At 41.5% G+C, this 22,453-nt stretch overlaps 2 protein-coding genes across 2 annotated transcripts; one reads left to right on the forward strand and one right to left on the reverse strand.

Annotated features, from left to right (window-relative positions):
- Positions 1–1,903: 1,903 nt before the first annotated feature.
- On the forward strand, positions 1,904–19,567 carry disp2 (dispatched RND transporter family member 2). The gene is made up of 10 exons (XM_030719057.1): positions 1,904–2,002; positions 5,726–5,864; positions 6,025–6,278; positions 6,466–6,495; positions 7,838–7,961; positions 9,281–9,396; positions 11,307–11,422; positions 12,168–12,265; positions 12,498–12,656; positions 14,692–19,567. Exons 1-10 carry the CDS (start codon positions 1,908–1,910, stop codon positions 18,022–18,024), a joined length of 4,464 nt encoding a protein of 1,487 aa, XP_030574917.1. The 5' UTR covers positions 1,904–1,907; the 3' UTR covers positions 18,025–19,567.
- Positions 19,568–19,689: 122 nt separating this feature from the next.
- rpusd2 (RNA pseudouridine synthase domain containing 2) lies at positions 19,690–22,370 on the reverse strand. The gene is made up of 3 exons (XM_030719058.1): positions 21,571–22,370; positions 20,765–21,061; positions 19,690–20,680 (listed from the first exon to the last, which is right to left on the reverse strand). The coding sequence occupies exons 1-3, from the start codon at positions 22,195–22,197 to the stop codon at positions 19,862–19,864; spliced, it is 1,743 nt and encodes a 580-aa protein (XP_030574918.1). The 5' UTR covers positions 22,198–22,370; the 3' UTR covers positions 19,690–19,861.
- Positions 22,371–22,453: the final 83 nt, after the last annotated feature.

The following is a 22,453-nucleotide window of genomic DNA, read 5'->3' on the forward strand; positions in this document are numbered from 1 at the left end:
GATTTTACTTTGTGTTATAAAGACACACAAATCAGGATAGGCTAATGTAGGTTATTCTGATAACAGTTTGTAATGATGACAGCATGAGCACGTTTAACTGGGAAGAACATAAGGCAGGTCAGTTCCTTACAGGGACACAAGCATTTAAAAGCTACAGAACACTAGATCAAACATTCATGTGCAAAATTTGGGACAATAGAAACTGGTACAAAATGAGCCATCATTCGATACATACTGTTTATTTTCTATGTCCTATGTAAAAATAAAATATCCTTTTCTTATAATAAAAAAAGGAGAAAAGTTTAGAAGATGCCTGCAGTTTGAGAACAGTACAGACAGCACCTGAAATCAGATCTACCAAGGTTCACACGGGGAGTATCTGTTGTAAAGCATTTACTCTTTCTTGAATTGCTTTTACAAGATTTACCTGAGAGGATAGTTGTGACAGTAGAGCTTTAAACATGAATAGCATCAGATGGATGTTTCTTCTTAACTTTAAAGAAGTCTGTCTAGCCTTTTATAGACAGAACAATGTGATAAAGTGCGGGGCTCAGCTGTGGTAAATGTAGTTTGGGCAGCATCAGTAACGCCGACTTATCTTTGTCACTGCCAAGGACAGGCATGAAGGGAGACAGCACAACATTTTTATAGATGAAAGAAGAAAAGCTTTAATTCTGAGTTTAATTTCCAATTTTTGAGCCAGATGTTGAAACTGAATCTTAAAAGAGATTCTGCTGTCAAGCAAAAATACCTTCCAGGTATTTGGAAGACGAGTGATATGAGGACAATTTAAAGTTCTAACTGCAGGATCGGTCGAGTCACAGGTACATTTAAACTGAGCCTAAATGTAGGGTCTAAAACTAATTTGCAGCCTGACGTCCTCATTTGTGTGATGCAAATTCTACATATTGTGTTTCTAACAGGAGACAATTTATAAAGTGATTAATGATATACCAACAGTACCTTACTGAGTCACTTGCTTTTCCTTTACATAGAAATTATGAATAATTAATTAATTTGTAAACCATTATGCCAACACTTTTCTCCCATTCTGGTGAGTCATCTACATCTGGACATTTTAATAATTCATTATTTGGGGCATTTTGATCCATCAAGTTTGCATTGGTATCTAACCACTGAAAGTTGGTTAGATACCAATGTTATTAATGGCTAAAAACTGATCTATGAATCATCACTCTCCTAAATTATATTAATATAACTGCTATTTGCAAACCTCTTTATACATAATTTATGAAAGCATTCTTTGTTACTGTAATGTATAAAAAGATGACGGCACGGTGCTTAAATCTTACGCTCAACCGATAGGTGCAAGCTTGCATTAAAACGTTTCCCTGTAAGTTCACTTTTTTTTTTTTTTTTTTTTAAATCAACGATTAATGCACTGATGGTCTTAGTCTCCTCCTTACTGACTAGTGGTGATTAAAGAGGAAATCGATTAGGAGCAGTGGATTTCACCCGAGCCGATCCCTTTCCAGCGTCGCTGTGATCAGCAGCTGGAAGTCCCAGTTAGTTGTTTTAATTGAGTGCAGCATCACTGTCTGTACACCTTCATAATGAGCAGCTGCAGCTCCTATCTGAGCCACTTACATTAATCAGCCACCGAGGCTTAACCACCCTTCACTTGGTGCTCCAGCACCGCGGCCAGTTGGACAGCGACCATGGAGCCTCCTCAGCATCACCGTAGCTCCGCCAATCAGAGCGCAGCTCGGGGCAGATTAACCCAAACAGCCCTGGTGCTGCTCTGTAGTAGAAGCCCCAGAAACAAGCATCTGATCCTCGTGGATTCAGTCTTGGCAGATGGCAAATTAACTGTTTGGTCAACCCAATCCTAAATTACAGGAAATACATAATTGCTTTAAAAAAAAAAAAGGCGAATCGGCAGGAGGATGGATGCTTGCTCGATAATAGGAGAAAGCACGGATGCGATAGTAATGGTTGATTCTCCTGTAGAAGAAAAGGAAATTCGGGAGGCTTGCCAAAGGTAGGTTTTTTTTTTTTTTCTTGTTTGTGGATATCTCCTAAAGCTTACTGTGTAACTTGATTAGTGGAGAAAATGAATGGATGTTGACAGCAGACACGAAGGTGTTTTTACCCTCCTGGCCGCTGCTAGTTTCGCTGAATGGTAGGCTACTCAACCCAGCTGTTTTTGCTGGGGACAGTGTGAACAGTACCTGACAGGATTCCTGCTGCTGCTGCTGTTCTTTTTTCCACATTACTCTATTATCATTGTGTTTTCAACATTATTGCAGCACTATTTGTGGTCACAAGCCGCAGATATGCTGTTATCAGCTTAGTTTCAAGAATTTACTTGATAATCATTGCGTTTTCAGGACTGTTTTCAGGGACATTGAACTCTACATAAGTGTTTTAGGAAGATAATAGTTCTTGTTCCCTAAGTGCCTACTTTAATGTACCACCATATCAAAGTGTTCCATCTCTGCTTCTGACAGATACTGTATGCAGGATGCAGCAAGCAGCACACAAATAGTTGACTGGAGCTCTTTGGGATCTGTTCAGTGTCATCCTCCTGCTTTGGGCAAACTGATTCTTTTGGTCACTGATGTCACCCAGTCACTCACTTTGTTCTCATAGTACATATTAAAAAATCTAATGGCTGAGAGGCTTCAAACGTGAAAGCAGGGCTGGAAACAGCTGAGACCTGTCACCCTTCAGCTCAGCAACAGGCCACATTTTTTTTCTCTCTCCACAAACACTCCTCCACTTGGTTTCTTCCCCTGCACGGGGAGACAGAGCATCAAATCTTTTACTTTAACGACAATCCCACAGCTCTGGCTTTTAAAGGTTAACAGCTGGCCCTCTGCATACAGAGTGTGCTTTTGCACAGTTCTCCAGTGTGTCTATGTGTGTGATTGTCAGTTAAGGAAATTTTAAGAGACATGACATTGACTGACATCCAGAGAGTTGATGCAAGAGACGTGCTGTGGAAATGAAAACAGACAAAGATCTAAAGGGAAATGTTGGGAGCGAGAGGGAGAGAGAGAGCACAGCTGATAGTCTTTAAGCCTAAGAGATTTTCCGGCCCCTCCCAGGGCCACCTTAGAACAACTTTAAGGTGATTTTATGCAGTTATTTGACAACCTTAATAACACTCGGCAGTACTGTACTGAAGCGCAAGCCTGATTTGTGCTTTGATGTTGATTTCTGCTTCTTTTTCACTTCTTTCAGAGGGAAATGTTATAATTTGAACGTCTTTCATTTCACATAACAAATTAGAAGCTTCAAAAATGAACACACTTTAATTCAAACTGTCCAACTGTTTGTAAATATAATGTCAATCTAATAACATCCCCGAAATACCCAACATCTTTCTAAAGTTATAATTTTCAGTTTTTGCTGAAACTGTTGGTGCTGGCTGTATTTTCAGATGAATCTGAGATGTAATAATGAGAGAGGTTTCTAATATTTAATGACATCGTCTGTCATCACTGGTGATTTATGGTTGTTATATGGGACTTCATTATTTTAAGATGACTAATAATGTGGCAACTGAATGTGTGCACGGAGAAATATGAATAACTTTTGTTTCAGCTGCACACTCTGCGGTTTGGATGTAAACTCTGATTTATGAGGTCATTCTGATTTCAGTACAGAGTGCCGGTTTCCTTTTTCTTGCCCCGTGTGTCGGGAGCAGCTTGGTGACACCTTTTTGGGTGTGTTTTTTTTATTCATCCACTGAATTATTGAAGCGTTCCAAAAATGGGTTCCTTTATGTGCGTTTGCCTAGGTTGGCCAACTCTGGAAACCATTAAGGTGGAAAATTAGGGTCAAACACTAATATCCCAAACCCTGTGGTCAAGAGGCAGCCAGACAGAGTTCCCTAGTATCTGTAATTGTAATCTTGTGTCACTTCTAAGCTGCAGTGAAGGTTCTTGTGATAGCAGTGGGAACGGTCATATATTAGTTTAGGATGTTCTGAGTTAACTTTATTTTATTCATTCATTTTTAGCATCTAAATAGGCCAAACTTGTTGATGAACAAATGCCTTGCGACTGAGAGCTGCTGGGGATTTTGTGGTGTATTCATTATTTAGGTCATAACACAGTTTTATTGTAACATGAAAACAAAAATCTGCAGTTCACTTCTTCGCTGAGCTCCATTAATAAGCTCCATAATCCCTCTGCTTGTGTATACCAATTCAACAGACTGCTCATCATCATTTGTGCTCCTTATTATGGGATGCAAATAAAACCTTGTGAGGTCAATTAGGCTCTGTTGACATACTCTGTCGCCATGGTGATTAGGCAGGAAGTGCGGTTGTATCCAATCTTCTGTGGAAAAACAAGCATGCGGTAGACTTCAAGGACCTCATGCACCCTTTCTTGGGATACAGCCAGAGAAATACACGGCAATCTTGTTAGGTCCATTTTTTTGCTGTAGTTTCAAAATGGTACAACTTTAAGACTGCTTTATTTTTTTTATTTTTTTGGTGTGTATGTGTGTGTGTGTGTGTGTGGGGGGGGGGGGGGGTATAAAAATAAGAATAAGCATTCTTAAGGAATGAGACATTTTATGGTAAAGAAAGAATAGAATATAAAAAAACTAGCACCTTTGTGAGACTGCTTCAGGTTTACAATGACATGTTTACATGCTGATATTTATGACATGCTCAGGTTATTGGAAGCGTCTATTTGTTTACAAACCAGCGTATTTTAATTGGTATACATTTTGACCTGAGATAAACAATCACCCATTTATGTTTTTTGTGATAGTCATCTTTATATTTCATGACAATCCATCCAATAACACTGAGCAGGCAGGCCATGAAGTCAAGCTCAGCCAGGAATCCCATTACAAGCCACTTTGCAACCCACATTTACTATTGCTATCGCTATCACGTCTGTCTTTGTCCATTGTCAATAAGGTCTGCTCTGTTCTGCTTTGCTCTGGAGTGAGATCTTGCTGCTGGGGAGGTCCCAGAATAAAGCCATAATGCCAGATAAAAATAGACTTTGAAATAAAAAGTGGCTCTGACTGTAGTGAATGTCATGGTGGTGCTCATGGGAAAAAAATTTAAAGAATAACTGAAGTCAGTAGGACTCATCTTCATTGGACTACACAATAGTTCATGTCAGTCATGGCTCTGGAGATATTTTAGTCTGGGCCAAAGTGATGGACCAATAAACCAACACTGCTAGCCACAGAAAAACACTGTTAACTTGATTAAAGAGACAGTTTTCATGAGAGCTGTAAAATATATTTTTTTAAAAATGAGAAAGGAATATTACGGACTCCTGAAGGTTGCAATTACTCATGAGCCATCACTCAGTCTTGTCTTGTGTGCTATACTAGACAGCCACCTACCTCAACGATGGTGACTTGATGTAAAAATAGCCTCACTCTTTCGCTTCTTCTCGATTCGTCCTCCCACCTTCCATTTTAATTGGCCCTACTTCCTTGCAGTAGCCACAGCATGTTACCCAGAAATCCATTCCTTACCTCGTTAGTTCTGCTGGGCTGCTCAATTCTCCACTGAATATGAGATGAAGCAAACCAAGAAGTGCAGTCAAGAAACTGAAATGTCAGTCACTGTTTACAGGCTGAACTTTTGCACCTTCATTTTAAAAGAATTGCTGCTTTTTTTGTTGTTGCCACTGCCAATCATATCTTTTCTCCTGTTAATATATTTCCTTATTTTTATATTTTCACTGACTTTCTCTTCTCCCCGTCTGACTTCTGTCCTTAGTGAGATCCCAACAGTTTCTCTGTGCCCCCCTGACAGCTCTGCTGAGGCCCAGTTGACTGTCATCCAGTCTGAAGGGGAGCTATGTGACAGCTGCAGCAGCCTTGGCAGACCCTCTTCTTCCTTCCAGCTCTATCACCAAGTATGCATTAGAATATATATATATATATATATATATATATATATATATATATATATATATATATATATATATATATATATATATATATATATATATATGGTGGTGGATTTGGGAGGCAGTGTCATAAATAGTCATATTGCTATCTTCCTTCCTCTTTTAGGTTCCCCAGACTCCTCAACTTCTAAAATGTCCACATTGCAGTCACTGTGGACCAATCAAATCAAATGCCTGCCACAGCTGTCATTCAAACACCACTGGTCCTCATGCTGAAGGAGGAATTGTTGTGAAAGTGGGACACAGCTGTGGTTCTGCCCCTCAGTCATCCTGCCATGGACCGGCGAGATGTCATTGGCTGCACGGGTCAAATGAAAGTGGGCCACAGAAACCAAAGCAGCGGCATGTGGTAACAGTGAGGTGTGTTTTTGAAAATGTGCATTTTTTTTTTTTTTTTTTTTTGCTTGAGTTACTATAAGTTATTAAATAGTTACCACAAAAGTGAAAATCATTGTTTACGTATTTAAGAACTGCCTAAACTCCCTTGTGGGAAGTTTTACAAAATGTCAAATTACCATGCTAATAACAGTTTTCTTTTTGTGAACAGAAATGGGGGACTATACTGTATCCTTAGAAAGTAAGTGTAAGAACCCTTTTAACCCTTTTATTCTTGCTCCAGCCTCTGACGGGGACGGTCGCATTCTATCTCTCTCCCTGCCCTCCCTATCTTTCCTGCTTGCTGCTTGCTGTGAGAGCGTCTCTTGCACACTGTTCGAATAAGAATAAGATTGAGAGCAATATGGATTTGGCAAACTGGGCCTTCAAGACCATGGATCGAATTTTTTCCACTATGAGATCTGGGAAAGGGGAGCCTGCGTGTCCGAGTGGAACAGACCCGGTTGGATACGTCATCGACTCTTGGAGCTCGTGGAGACCTGTGTGCTTCTCGGCCCTAGAGGTGGAAGACGTGGAAGACGCTTACATATTTGGCTATCTGGTAGCGGTATCTTTTCTGTTTGGGCTTGGAGGATACCTGATTTACCGTGAAATCAAGAAAACCTGGACGGCAGTTCGACATCTGCAGAGGCTGCCGACCCAGGTGGATGGGCTGACCAGAATGGTACAGACTCAGACTCAAAGCCTGATGAACCTGAGCCGTAGACTTGGGGGAGTAGCAGGTGTGAGGGGTTCGATCTGGAGATAAGGTACGGTTCTGCTCAGTGAGGACGGTAACTAATGAATTTGGATTATTGGATTTATTGAATGGTTTCCCAGTGAGACTGAAGGCTGTTGAAAAAACAAGCAGCCTGTTCCAAAACAACACCTGCATTATCAGAATTCGGCTCCCTAGCCGGCCTTGGCTGGCAATCATATCTCTCCAGAACTATGTGTGAAGGCCGCTATCCCCCTCAGCCCTCTCTGTGATTTGTGAAGCTGGATCTGGTGTACCAAGGCTGCTGATGAACTTCCATCACTATCAGCAAACTGTTTGCCTGGGAGCTGGCATCTGGGCTCCACAATGCCCCCACCCTCTCGTCTCCGTCTGCGTCCCCTCCTGACCCTGACCCTACCCACCATACTGCTATCCCGGCTTTATATGTGCAATATGCTTTTTGCTGAGGTGTTTTTTGGAACCTCGTAAGGTGTTCTTTATGAACACAGTATGAGATGATTTTTTTGAACCTAACTATCCCAATGTATCTCTTTCTGTCTCTCTGCTAAAGGTAGCGCCGTTGTGAAACGGTTTGCATGACCTCAGACATCTGTCCCCCCCTGTCTGTGTTATGTTTTTGTTTTGGATGGATGTTCTGTTAACTGCAATTTCCCCATTTGTGGGACTAATAAAGGCATTCTTGATTCTTGATTCTTGATTCTTGAATAAAAAATTGTAAAATCCCAAAGGTACTGCATGTCGCTCTTATTTTTATCATAATTTTTTTTTCATCTGCCTGATTCTTTTGTGGTTTTCTATTTAACAGTTATTCCCAGGTGATAGTGGACTATCCATTAGCAGTTCTGCTTGGTTCTGCTGTACTGTTGCTGGGATGCTCACTGGTTGCATTCTTGATTGGCCCACTGCCAGACTTCTCTGACCCATTGCTGGTGAGTTTCATACACACATGCACTCTCGCACACCTTGTTCATAAAATGCATTCCCCAGCCAAAACCTAAGCCAAATTCTTGCCTCAGCCTAAAATCTTAACTCTGAAAAGAAGTCTGAACCCATGAGAACCTCAATTTTTGTTACTGTGGTGATACAAGGGTTCACAAGGGTACACACTACCATATCACTGAATCCACAAAGGTGACTCATTTGCAGCATGCATTCAGTTTAAAGTCCACTCTGGGCATAAACATGAACAACTTGTCTAACACTTTGTAGCTAAAGGTGACTGCTAGAAGACATTCCAGCATCCGTATACGTAACCCTCTGTGTAAGTAACCCTCTAGTAACCCTCCCACCAAGTCACGATGTTAGTCATTGGTATTCTATTGGTAGTCTCTTCAATGGCCTTAAAGTTATGACAAGTTTAGCTCCAGTCCCGGCCACTTTACAATACTAAAGGTTATTATAATTATTGTTGTCACTTCAAGTTGCTGAATTTCATCAACAATTCATGGTCTATGGTTGCCACATTGATACTAGTCTCTCCCTGAGTGTACACCCTTTAGGCCAAACTTTAATCTAATTCCATTAAAAAAAAAAAAAAAAAAGCAGTCTGGGCCCCACAGTCACAGTAGGCCCCCATGGTTTAGTGTGCAGTTGGATTAAAGTCCCCACTGGGTCATAAAAACTAGAACACACATACACACACACAAGCAATTTTCTAATTTTTATCCTAATTTTCACTTCCTGTAGCACATGTATCTCTACTGTCAGCTTTTGTTAAATCAACAGTACAAACATCCCTTACCACCTTAGGCTGAGTGTTGTTAATTACTGTTCTCCTAATGACTCATAATGTCAGCCATATCCTTTTACTTCAGTCTAATCTCAGATTCAATGAGCTGCGCTGAATTAGATCACACTTGCTGTCATCTTAATTAAATACACTTTCTCACCTATGAGTTGCATGTTTACAGGGTAAACACTAATTAAGAAATCATTCTCAAACCTTAACAAGCAAATCACAACAATGAATCATGAATGACAAAGCTAATAAAGATTTACATAAGCAAACAAGTATGATTATGCAAATCCTAAGAGTCCCACTTTCTTTCTGTAAATGTCACTCAGTAACAAAACAAGCAAATACAGCTGACTTTGTGCGTTTTTATCAGACATTTAATTTTGCTTGTGATGCTGATTCATTCAGTAAGTTGCATTGCATGAACTGGTAAGAGCATCCACTCTGTGTTTTACTTGGATGTCTGCTGTGTTTGAATGTGTGTGTGTGTGTGTGTGTGCTCTCTTTTTACAGGGCTTTCAGCCGCGAGGAACATACATTGGAGTTCGCATGTCCAGCTTGTCCAAGCTGCAGGAGAACACTGGCCCTGGGAAAAAACTGTCTCTTTTACCACAGCAGCTCAGTAAAAGGTCAGCAGAATGTTTTAGTAGAACAAAGGTTTTCTGCACAGACTGCACCACTGACAAATGCACAGATATGTTGCTGTATAAATGGATTTGAGCTCTACACAATCATAAGTCATGGCCATATCATGTGGTTGCAACTTGTCAATGTTTGAAAACTTACAACATTTTATTGCCAGTGCTAGTAATTATATGTAGTTGACACTACATACAGTCACTTGAAAAAGAATGTACACCCTCTTCCAATTCTAAGGTTTTGTATATCAGGATATAATAAATAAAAAAAAAAAAATATCTTCTTCTTATAGAACCTCAGATGACCAAAAACACATGACTATTACATCATGTTATTATTTATTAACAAAAACTAAGCCAAAATACAGAAGCAGTGTGTGACAAAGTACACTGTACGGGTGTACTGATTAAGTGAACGAATGACAGAATAAATATTTTAATTCAAAATATTTTAAGAATATACTGATATTAGGGGTGGGACTTTAACGCGTTAATTTCGATTAATTAATTATGGGGAAATTAACGCGTTAAAAATTTTAACGCATTTTAATCGCACTTTGCACCGTGGAACGTTTCTCAGTGCGCGAGTTCCAGGTATACAGATTATATCGACGCACAATGTCCAAATTAGGGGCCGCATCCTGCGAAGGACCCGGCCCACGTCTTTCGCAGCCCACGAACACCACAAAGGCCGGAAGTGAGCAGCTAGCCTTCATATCAGCTGCCGTCACCTCTGCGTAGCTCATGTCGCCTAGCAACCGTGAGTGCGAAGCACAGCTGTGTAAAAGCAGCTGGTTAAACGGAGAACGAACTTTTTCTCCTTTTTGTGGTTTAATTTTAAGTCTTTAATTCAAAATAAGCTGTTAAAACAAGCATAACACATTTCAACATCAAGGAATACAGCTGAGCGAATGATTAATTTCCAACTATAACAAGTGAGACATTAATGTTGAATAAAACTATCCAGTTATGATGCTTAACTTTAATTTCAGGAGTTTGCTTATCACAGGAGCACTTCCACCCTTCATTGGTCTGTGTAGTAGACTGGTGGGAAAATAAACAAAATTTTGAAGTTTAAGCTTATGTATATTGATTTATTCATCAACTAAACTTAAATTAATATTTCTCATGTCAAATATTGAAATGCGATTAAAATGCGATTAATTTCGATTAATTAATTACAAAGCTTGTAATTAATTCGATTAATTTTTTTAATCGAGTCCCACCCCTAACTGATATAAATAGTGTCAACAGACTTTTAAATATTAATCTGTCCATCCATGCAATTTGCTAACTGCTTATCCAACTTAGAGTTGTAATAGGGCTGGAACCTTAAGGTGAAAGGTAGGGTGCAACCTGAACAGATTACAGGCTGTCAAAGGGCTAACACAGAGTGAAAGTCTTTCACACTCTCACATCTACCTCCACGGCCAATTTAGGTATGTCTTTTGACTGTGGGAGAAAATAGGAGAACCCAAAACCCATGCTAGTAGAACAAACTCCACATTAGAGGTGTGAACAGGGAATGTTTTTGGTTGAAGGGGAGGAAGAGAACCACTGTGTCACCCCATTATTAATATTCTTAAAATAATAACGCTAGTCACTGTGACAAACCCACAAATAAATATCTTTCGTGCATGCAATCTCTCCCAGTGTGTTATTATTATTATTAAGCGGGCAGATGTTTTTAGGTTTATGGAAAACAAGACAGAAGACGACTGAATACTGGACTTTAACTGAATCCTAATTTTGCAGCATTCCTGTTGAATGTATAAATAAGCAACATCAACGAAAACGCTGTCAGTGTGTCATTGTGCTCACCCCAAGTCCAAAAACAATTAATGCAGTTAAAAAATGTTCAAATCAGAAGAAAAGCATCTGTCTGGTTTTATATGTGCTAGATTTGGGGGTGCTGTCGGCAGAGAAAGCAGCAGCAGCCAGGACACCTCCAAAGCTCGAATGAAAAGGATGCTGGCCAGGGATTCCACTTTAGACACCTTCCTTTGTGATGCTCCAGGTGAGTAAGTCCTGATCAGTTTATGCCGTTCAGTAAATAACTAATAAATAACTAACGTTAAATTTACTGAGGACTAAAAGAGTAAATTCTTCAAACTTGAACTATTTTTTTACTACAGATTCACAACATTTAAGGTTGATCTGTATCTCTGCTGGCCACAACATACTGAAAGTTAGAAAATGAAATTAAGAGATAAATATGTAAGTGTGAATGCTGCCATTCATTTCAGTTTAATTCAAATCTATAAACTGTATGTAAAAAAATTATAAATGTTAGGCAAAAAAAATGCAGCTTAATAAGAGCCATTAGCGGTCTCTGCAAAGTTAGAAGAAAGTACAACATAAAAGTGGCAACTTAAATACAAATTTACAAAGAAAAGTTGCAGTTCAAAGGAGTTTTTTTGAGTGCCTTTCTTTGGGAATGGTATTCCAGATTTTCTTCTTTAAGCTCTGCTTTGAAATACTCTTCTGTTAGATCAAAGACTTCTGTTTAAAATACAGAACACTCCCTAAATAGATTTATTAGCAATTCCAAGCCTTGAGGTTTGCATTTTATTGAAGTAGGCTATTTTCTATTCACATCCAACACTGACGGAGGGATAAAACACACACAAAATATGATATGTTTGCCTGCTTTAAAGAGTTTAAAAACATTCTGAACATTTCTGACCATCCTCATGAACTGACAAATCACGGCTGGTCATCTTGTTCATGCATTGTGAATCCATCTGTCTCTCTCCACGCAGGCGAGCGTTTTGCCCAGCTGGTGTTTCGATCAGAAAACTCAGCCAGTCTCTGGAGTCTGAAGGCAATCCATGCCATGTGTGAGATGGAACAATCCAGGGTTCGTTCTGCTCTACTCACTCCTTCATGTCAACTTTGCTGAAACCTTTAGTCATCGTCTTCTTTCCCTCCCTCTTTCTGTTTGATACAGTGGCTGTGTTCCACATTTGAAGCCATCTCCTCTCATTAAACTCACTCTACATTATCTTATGTGAAATTAGTTCATTTTTTATGAAATTGTTTTTAATCTGGGCATGTGTTCAAAAAAAAAACCTTTGCCTCTTCTGAAACAGATCCGCTCCCAGGCCCAGTTCCAGGACCTGTGCCAGCAGCATGTGACGGTGAAGGCTGAGGGAATGTCCAGAAGCGGCTGTTGTCCAAGCTGGTCTCTGGGGAATTATTTGGCAGTCCTAACTAATGCCTCCCGCTGCCTCAGCCTCACCTCACAGCAGGTACTGTAGCTTTCTTCTCATTTTCAATATTATTAAACAAGGAAATAGCTATGTCAGCTTATAAGAACAGGTTTTTTTGTAAATTGTACTTTATTCCAGCACATCTTGTTATTTTCACGATAGATATTTGAAAACTCGGAGCTTCTCCTCAGAGTAGTTTGGTAAAATAATCCAAGCAGAAAGTTGGCCTTTTAACCTTTTAACTGCACCTCCAGGCATAGTTAGCAAAAAGTAAACTGAACTGTCACGGCTGTGCAGGCAGGAAGGAGGACCCCAAATTGTAGAACTCCAGGACAGGTGTAATTTACACACACGTTTATTTACACCAATCATACAAACATAATACAGAACTAAACATGAGCTCTCCCCGGAATACACCAAACAGGGAAGAGACGCGAAACTGACTAGACTTCACTCGACTTGACCAAACACAACATACATGAAGGACAGTGGACAACAACCAATGACACGCCAACAGCCATAGAAAACACAAGACTTATATACACACAGGAGGTAATGGACAAATAGGAAACAGCAGGGAGGGAAATACAGGAAACAAACTAAACCCAAAGCACACAGACCAAGAACCTACCAAAATAAAACAGGAAGAAACCTAACATTGTACACAGAGACTAAACACCTAGGGACAACACATAAGCACAGGAAGACAGAAACACAGAAACCATAATAAAGCAGAACTATACAACTAGAACCTAAAACACTTGGCCACCGGCCCAGGACCATGACATGAACAATAGTCAGTTTAAAGGTACAGTGTGTAAAATCTCACCACTAGATGCTGGCAGACTGCAGTCAACTGAATTCTGTTCTATTACCCCTCGCAATTCAAGTGCACAATCCTAGCTACGGTGGCTGCTGTAGGACACAAAACTCTGTCCGCTGTTTATATTCAGTGAGAGTAGGCTGTCAGTCTGCTGTTTACCTCAGCTGTCAATGTGCCGGGTGTCCACGTCTATTTACTCTGGAGGAGTAAATAGATGTGATGAGTCTATTTAGTTCTGGATTGAGTTGATGAGTCAGTGCAGCTCACTTCTGTCTGATGACAGCGATACTGCGGTGGGTTTTTGAGGATATCCTGAACCTTTCTGTCAGTAAGTGCTGCTGTTTTTGCTGCTGTTACCCAGTGTTAGTAAAACTGTCTTTGAAGCTGTTTTAACGTTGTTGGACTCGGACACATAGCAAATAAATTCTCATACGATGTGAAAATGTAATCAAACTGTTTAAGCAGACTCTGGAACCTGACATTAGCTGGCATAATATTAGCTTATAACCAGCTTATAACCAACTCTGGACAGCTGGCTTGTTGTCAGCTGTCCAGAGTTGGGTGGGTCGCATGTCTAACCTGCTGATAATAAGTAACTGCGACAATATCGAGAATAAATAAGCATGTTTTCATGTATTAGAGCCCTGATTTCAAGAGATGAGGCTTGAGGTGATGAAGAAGAGGATGGGGTGGAGATGAGGGAGGAGAGAGAGCAATGGTGGAGGAGGAGAAAGACATAATTAACACAAACTAAGGTCATATTGGGAAATTTGTAGCGCGGCTACAGATTTAGGTTTGTGCACACAACTCAGTGACACAGGCTCCAGCACATTTTTCCATTTTTGTTTTGTACTATTTAAAGAAATAGTTCAGTGTTATGGAAAATTCTCTAATTTGGTGTTGCGAGGCTAGAAGATATGTCTGTTGAATATAAAGCTTACAGTACACTGTACACTGTACAGTACAGTAGTTAAGACATAAACACATTATAGATTTATAGTTTTTTTAATAGTTACAAATCTAACTATAAAACTAAACAGGGACTATGCAGATATGTAAAGTATTATGCAGTATTATTATCTGTATGTATATGGATATGTGCAGAATTTTCCATTTAACTTTCTGCCAGAAAGCAAATGTGTTTTTTTTTTCCACAAAAGGTTAAAAAAAAGTGGATATGAGTGATTGAAGCACTCTCACTACACATCCTATCTGGGGGTTTTATTTTCCATTCTCTTTCTTTTACACCAGGTTTCAGAATCTCTGAACCTTCTCCGGAAATGTGCTCCATACTATCATGAAGGACATCTAGTAGAAGCCTGTGCTGAGAGACCCAAACATGGCAGTTGTTCCTCTGTCCCCTCCCGCTGCAAACAGTCCCACGTGGTGTTCCAAATCTTGCACTTCCTGGTTGACAAAGACTTTCTTGGACCACAGACTGTTGAATACCAAATTCCTACACTGAAGTACAGCCTTCTGTTCTTACCTGTAGACAAAGGGGAACATATGATGGAGATATACATGAATAACCTTGAAGGCAGGGATCTGACCTATAATAACACAACTATTACTGGCATAGACTTTGGCATTAAGCAGGCTCTCTTTGAGTATTACCTAACAAGAGATTCAGTGTACCCTGTCCTAGCTGTTGTATCACTTCTTTTCACTATGGCTCTATATCTCCACTCTCTCTTCATAGTAGCACTATCTGTTATAGCAATCACCGGCTCCCTCCTAACGTCCTATTTTTTCTACAAAGTAGCATTTCGTCTGACTTTCTTCCCTTTGGTCAACCTCTCTGCGGCTCTTATTCTCTTGGGAAGCTGCTCCAACCAGGTTTTCATTTTTACTGACTTTTGGAATCTGCAGCTAACCCAAAACCCCTCAGCCTCCCTAGAGAAAAGAGTAAACAGAGCTCTGCAGGAAGTTGGCTATTTGATTTTAGCTTCAGGTTTGACCTCTAGTGCAGCTTTTTTTTCTGGTTATCTCAGCAGCATCACAGCAATCAGATGCTTCTCTATTTATCTCGGAGCCGCCTCTTTCATCAGCTCACTCTTGGCGTTGGTGTGGCTGCCGTGCTCTTTCATTCTACGTGAGCGCTACACAAAAATGTCCTCTGTATCTGCAGCAGTGCAAGGACTGAAACCCTGCTGCTCCAAAAACACTGGTGGCTTCTGGGATACGAGCTCACGCAAGAGGTGCCTCTTCAGCCTTGGGCAGAAGCTGAGAGAATTAAATCGTGGTCTCACTGACACCTCCAATTTATTATTTCTGAAAATCCTGCCTTGTGGGGTTGTAAAGTTTAGATACATCTGGGTTTGTTGGTTTGCAGTGCTCGCTGCTGGAGGTACATACATGTCATGCATTGACCCAGGCATGAAGCTGCCAGCTCTTGAGAGCAGGGTCACACAACTTTTCCGCTCCAGTCACCCATTTGAGAGATATGACGCAGAGTACCGTCACATGTTTATGTTTGAGAGACAGAGAAATGGAGAGGACAAGCCTGTCACATTGATGCTTGTTTGGGGTGTCAAACCGACTGACAATGGGGATCACTTTAACCCAAGAAGCAATGGCTCTTTAGTTCTTGACCCTGACTTTAACATGAGCCGATCTGATGCTCAGATTTGGTTGCGGGATCTGTGTGGACGAGTTCAGAACCAAAGCTTTTATTCTCCTTCGTCACCTGACGATAAAGATCTAATGACAGATAATATTTGTCTCGTGGAGCAGCTAATACACTGGATATCTGTCAGGAGATGCTCAGAGAGCGATGATGCCCTTCATTTCTGCTGTAATGACATCCCTTTTCCCTACCCTCCCAACGTTTTTGAGAACTGCCTAAGCATGATGCTGGCAGAGAGGTATGCTGAGGGCCATCTGGCACACAGTGGAGGGGTGTACTTCCAGCCAGATGGCAGGGTTGCTGCCCTCGTGCTGGCATTCAAAACTACATACTTCCACAGCTTCAACTTTAGCAGAACCAGTGTTTTTTACAGAGAAATCCTGACATGGTTTAACAGAGAAATATCAGGAGCACCACACGGGCTGGAGAACGGCTGGTTCATCAGTCAGCTGTCTCTTTTTGACCTGCAGCAGTCTTTAAGCTCAGAGACTCTAGTAGTAGCTGGTTTCTCAGTAGCTCTCACATTTGCTTTGCTTCTTATAACCACTTGGAGTATTCCGCTGAGCATATATGGGACAATAGCCGTAGGAGGCAGTGTGTTTGTCACCGTCGGCCTCCTTGTTCTTCTTGAATGGCAGCTGTGTGGCACTGAGGCTCTGTTTATATCATCTGCTGCAGGGCTGTCGGTTGACTTTATTGCCAACTATTGCATATCTTACAGCCTCGCTCCGCATTCAGACAAAATTGGGAAAGTAGCACACGCCACTAAAAAGATGGGATGTCCTGTAGCAATAGTTTCTGGTGCTTTTTTCTTCATAGGGATCATCATGTTACCTGCCACAGCCTTGTTTTTCAGAAAGCTTGGGATTTTTCTGTTTTTGGTCAAATGTGTAGCGTGTGGATTCGCAACCTTCTTTTTCCAGTCCCTGTGCTGTTTTTGTGGACCCCAGAAAAACTGCAGAGTGATCGCACTGCCGTGTTTTTCCGACCAAACGGATGGCATGCTGTCCTCTTGTTCTGAGCCCGGTTCCTTGTCGGCCTCTGCTGCCAACGGGGCATTTGGTAAATCTAGAGTGAGGAGGAGTTATGACAAAGAATCAGGCGGTTATCTCTACCCCAACCATCGTCAGCACAGGCAGAAACAGACTGGAGGAGGTGGTTGTGGGAACCGAGTGCCCGAGCAGTACGAGCTGCAGCCATTGGCCTATCGCTTGAGTGACAGCTTTGAGAATAGCACCTGCACCAGTAAACTGTCAAACCGGCCCTCTGTGCTCTCTGATGAGATTGAGTACTGTGAGGGAGATGTGGGCAGGAATAGCATGGATGGAGAAAGTGAAGAGACATGCAGTTATCGACAGAAGATCTGCCAACCACCACCAGCCGTCCAGACCTCATCTCCTTACAAAGAAAACACTCTATGTCAAACAGGCCTGGCAGAAGAAGATGTAGCTAAGGACAAAATGCTGTGTAAAACCTGCAGGGGTCAGTCTGTTGGGGTGAAACACTGGAGCAATACATCCTCCTCTGCCTCAAGCATAGAGGAGACCATCATCAGCCATACACTGGAGACTACTGACCAGCCATCTCTCTGCAAAGATGAAAATACCCTGGAAGAGAGCTGCCATCACCCTCACCGCTCCCGTAAAGGACACCACCTCTCCCTGTCTCAAAGCTCCTGTGAGGGTCTGGAGGAGTCCTGTGAAACGTGCCTCAGTGACATCGAGCCAGGATCTTCAACAACACAGCAACAAGAAGGAGAGGCAGAGGTTCAGTTACAACCAGGACACCTCAACGGGAGGAGAGATACGCTTCGTCTCTCACTGAAAGAAACCGTTTATGAGACTTGTGGCAAGGGCCGCACCGGCCAGAGTGAGGAAGTGGTGATTTTACCCAACAGTAAGCCAGACTTACCAGATGTTTGGATAAAGAGAGACGGACAACGGGAGGATACTTGTTGAAGAAATTTGGAGAAATTCTTGAAAACACTGTGCATCTTATTAATTTATATATATGTATATAAAAAAAAATCAACCACTGTACTTATACAATCACATAGATAATAGAAAAGGAGCATACACTGTTAGTTTGTATATTACACAAAGGAAATACAAGCCAACTGCAAATGTAACATGTGACAGCATGTTTGTCCAGTGTTGCCGTTAGGGTTGTTTCATTGTTTGTTACAAATGAGGTCAGAGCATGAGCGCGTCTTCAGCAAAAGGTCAAAACAAAGCATGACAGCGAAAGATGAAGCTTTCCATCCAGCCACAGTTTTGCACAAATGCCACACTTGAATATTAACTGCAGCTTGTAATCGACACAGAAACTACCGAATGCTGCACCTGCTGCCTGCAGAACTTACTTTTGTGCCTGGAACTTTTTAACTTCTGAACCTTGACGCTCTGCACAGACTGGGTTTCTCCGAGCTGAGGTCGACCCCAATGAGCCACATACACTCATGGACTTAAATGTGAGAAAGAGCTGCGTGGGGTGCACCTGTGTGCAAAGCCACGTACAGTTTATGACTCAGTCGTTATCACATTTAGAGAAGCCGGCAACTGTCACCCAACTTCAAGTCAAGTAGGTTCTGCACTCTGTGGGAATTACATGTACAGTATGTCTTTTGTGATAATGTAGAAAATCAGAAACCTACAGTTAGCAGTGTGTCATTTGTGTTGTCTTGGCTTGCTTTTAATTAAAGGTCACGCTGTTTATTCTAGTGTCAGTGCCAAACAATGTAATGTTTACTTATGTGCTGATTTCAAAGGGCCAAAGTGGTTTCTAACAGATGTAATGCTACAGTTTATAAACTTAAGGTGATTACTATTCAGGATCCATGGATGTCAGCATATGCCTTAGCCATTGCAAAATTAGCAGGAGCTTGAATTTCTATTTAAAATGCAGAAATTGCAGCAACACAAGCAACTGCATCAACAGCCAATTTTGCATACAGCTCTTGCTGCAGTGTTAAGAGAATCTCTGACAGGCGACCTTTACCCTCACCCCGAAGTATTTAACAGTATTTATGACATGAACAGCATGTGTCAAATGTCTTTCAAAAGGTTGTTTCAAAACAGCTAAAACTGTGTGTTGTGCAAAAGAGTAAAATTTAATGTTTATGGTCCTTTATACGTAGAAAACAACGAGGTGTTGAAGGTGCAATGAAGGTCCTTCAGCGAGGACCTTGGCAAGAAAAGACTGCTATAAAATGTGCCTATGAGCAGGTTATTTAAGATTTATCTCTGGAAGAAGTGTTTTTGTCACTTGACATCTTGACTGTATAATCACACATCTTCAATAAGCCTTCACTTTGGGTCACTTAGCAGAATAACCTGCCTTATAGACAAAGGTAATCAATCACTGGCTTTCTATAAACAAAAAAAGGAAAGGTCACCACCAGTATTATTTATAGCTGTCAATGTTAATTTTTCACAAAAATGAAATAAAACATTTTATTTTCCTGCAGACTGGCTTTCAATTTATTTCAAATGTTGGCATTTGTACAAGACAGATTCAAAGCTTTAAGGATGACATTAAATTAAAGCAGTTCTCAAAGTGAAGAACCAGTCCAGTATCAACTTATATTCATTTTTAAAGTAGCAAAATGAGTTTTTTTTTTTTGGGGGGGGGGGGGGGGGGGGGGTTAATGCCACCTTCCGAAAATTAACCAAAGAACTGTCAAGGGAAGTGCATCATACTAAAATCAGAAAATGTAAAAACAAAATCTCTTAGAAGGATTTCTGATTGTCTGCGGATTAAATGTCAAAGCCATCAGCAGCGTTCATCAGGTCTGCTCTAATCTGCCTCCACCCAGTCCTCTTTTGCCCAATCGGGTAATTGTGTGGAATATTCAAAGTCAGGTCCTTTGTAGCGTAAAGCATGAAGGTACATGATGAGCTCCTTCTCTGTGGGGTCTGATCGCACTAGTTTACATTCACTGCACAGGTGGTCTTGAGTCCCTGGAGGAGTTATCGGAGTAGAATCATTTCCCTCAGTTTGATTTCCATGTGATTTAGTTGGTTGAGGGTTCTGACAGTCTTTGACTGACGTGTTGTTAGTGTTTACTGCCTGACCGCAATCTAGCTTGTTGTCACTGCCACACACATCTACCTGTGTTGAACAACTTTCTCCACTCTTGTCAGGTTCAGAGGTACCAGGTGTCTTCTCCATTTTCTCAAGAGTTTTATTTTTGTCTGCCTCATGTGTAATGGCAGTGCAGTCATCTGGAATATCCAGCAGGTTGAAATTTTCCTGAGAGCGATGTTCTTCTACCAGTGCCTGCAGAAGCTCCTCATCACTCTTCCCCACGAGTCCCCCCTTCCCCCTGTGAGGACCCCAGGCTGATGACCCGTAGATGGGATCATTAAGGATGGGAAAGCCCAGGTACTGAAGGTGGACCCTGATCTGGTGAGTGCGACCAGTAAGGGGTAAACAGCGGACCACACTTGTTTTTCCGTTAAAGCTAAGCCTCTGGAAGACGGTCCGGCACTCCTTTCCTTTTGGGTCAACTCGGCAGAGGCCGATTTTAAAGGAAACAACCAGGATGGGCTCCTCACAGATCACCTCATCCTCTGGAAACTCCCCCTCCACTCGACACACATACTCCTTTTCAAGCTGAAAAAGAGAGTAGCTGTAAAGAACCTTTGGAGAAGTTTTGAAAACCCGCTGACCCAAGAGTCCAAACCATGCTCAACGTACCTGTCTGTCTCTCACCATCTGGTCCAGTTTTTTAGAGGTCTCCAGCGTCCTGGCAAACAGCAGGACTCCAGAGGTGAGCCTGTCCAGCCTGTGGACTGTATGGAGCTCAGAGATGCCGAACTCCTTCCCTAAGATGAAAATCACAGTGTTGTGGCGGAAACGGCCACAAGGGTGGACAGGGATGGAGGCCGGCTTGTCGACCACAAGCACTTCACCATCATCCACCAGAATCTCTAGTGGTTTGCTGACTACAGGTGGCTCATGGCGGTGCACAGTGTTCTTCATGTGGTCGTTATTCTGTGGATTGTGAGAGAAACATTAAACGTTTTGCGACCTCAAACAAGGCAATCCAGCACCATCGGGTGACTTTTAAAAATGAAGACATTAATTGTGTAGGTCAAAGTATCGATGTGTGATAGCTACCAATTTAATGACATGAAGGGTTGTTCTATCTACAGATAGAAGAAAATGAATCAGAATTAACTGGCCGATTGTTTGGCAACATAAATTTGGTGAATAATTTCCCTTATACCTTGTATGTACAGTCCACAGGTAACTAGACCGTTTATGACCCCTGCATGCATGGGAAGAACATATTGGTGAACCGCATAATGATTATAGACACTGTATTTGCTCCTCTGCCTTCCCACACATATGAACTTAAATGACATCCCATTTTTAATCCATAAGGTTTAATATGATGTTGGCACATGGGACTGATTGGAACACCTGAATTCAATGATTTGGATGGGTGAGTGAACGCTTCTCTCAATATAGTGTAGGTTAAACGGACTCATGAGACTTACCCTGAGCACCACATTTAAGTCTTCCACAGGTGTCTCATTGAGGCGGATGCGACCCTCTTTAGCTGCCTTCTGATAATACTCTATGGACTCAGCTCTGAACTCACTCTTAAACACATCCAAGAGGCTTTTCCCAACCCACCGACCTTTGCAGTAGGTTTTAAAGTCAAAGTAATAAGGATAGACCTTACGAAGCCCACCCTCAAAGTAGTAGGACGTCTCGCTGAAATGCTCTTGGCTAAAGCTCACACCCGGGTTGCGTTTCTGCGGTGGGGGGATGTATCTCTCGCCCGGACGCAGCTTCTTCCCTCCGGCTCCTCTCCGCCTCTTACCTCTCCCACTCGTCTCTGAATCGTCTGTCTCTTCGTTTTTGCGTTTCCCGGTTCCTGTTGCCTCTACCACCGTAGTTTTCTCCACAGGTACCGGTATGTTTACGTTCCCCGGTGTTCCTGAGTCAGCAGCCGCCTGCTCCATCGTCGAGCTACTCTTCCTACAATGCGGAGAATTAGCGCGAATCAGCAACCGGTTCGTTTTGTTATAAGGCGAAATAAAATAGAATAGACGATTATTAACTTCAGATCGACTCAGGAAGAACGAGAACAACCCTCTAAACGACACATTCACGTGCATCACTGGCTAGCTAGAGGTCCTTCTCGCTACGCGCGCGCCAAGATGACGTTATTATGTAGTCCAATCGGTGCCCTCTGTAGTTTAAACCCAGCTATCAAAACTAATAAACTAATCCTCCACCCTTGTTTGCACTAAACTGCTAAATGGCTAAGGAGACTGAGTTATCATTTGTGTTGTGATTTATTATTTTTTAAATGAAACTTATCGTTTTGTTACAAATTAAGCTGTGTTCACATGAAATGTAAATTATAGTAAT

The sequence above is a fragment of the Archocentrus centrarchus genome, chromosome 22 (assembly GCF_007364275.1).
Source record: "Archocentrus centrarchus isolate MPI-CPG fArcCen1 chromosome 22, fArcCen1, whole genome shotgun sequence".
NCBI classification, from domain to species: domain Eukaryota; kingdom Metazoa; phylum Chordata; class Actinopteri; order Cichliformes; family Cichlidae; genus Archocentrus; species Archocentrus centrarchus.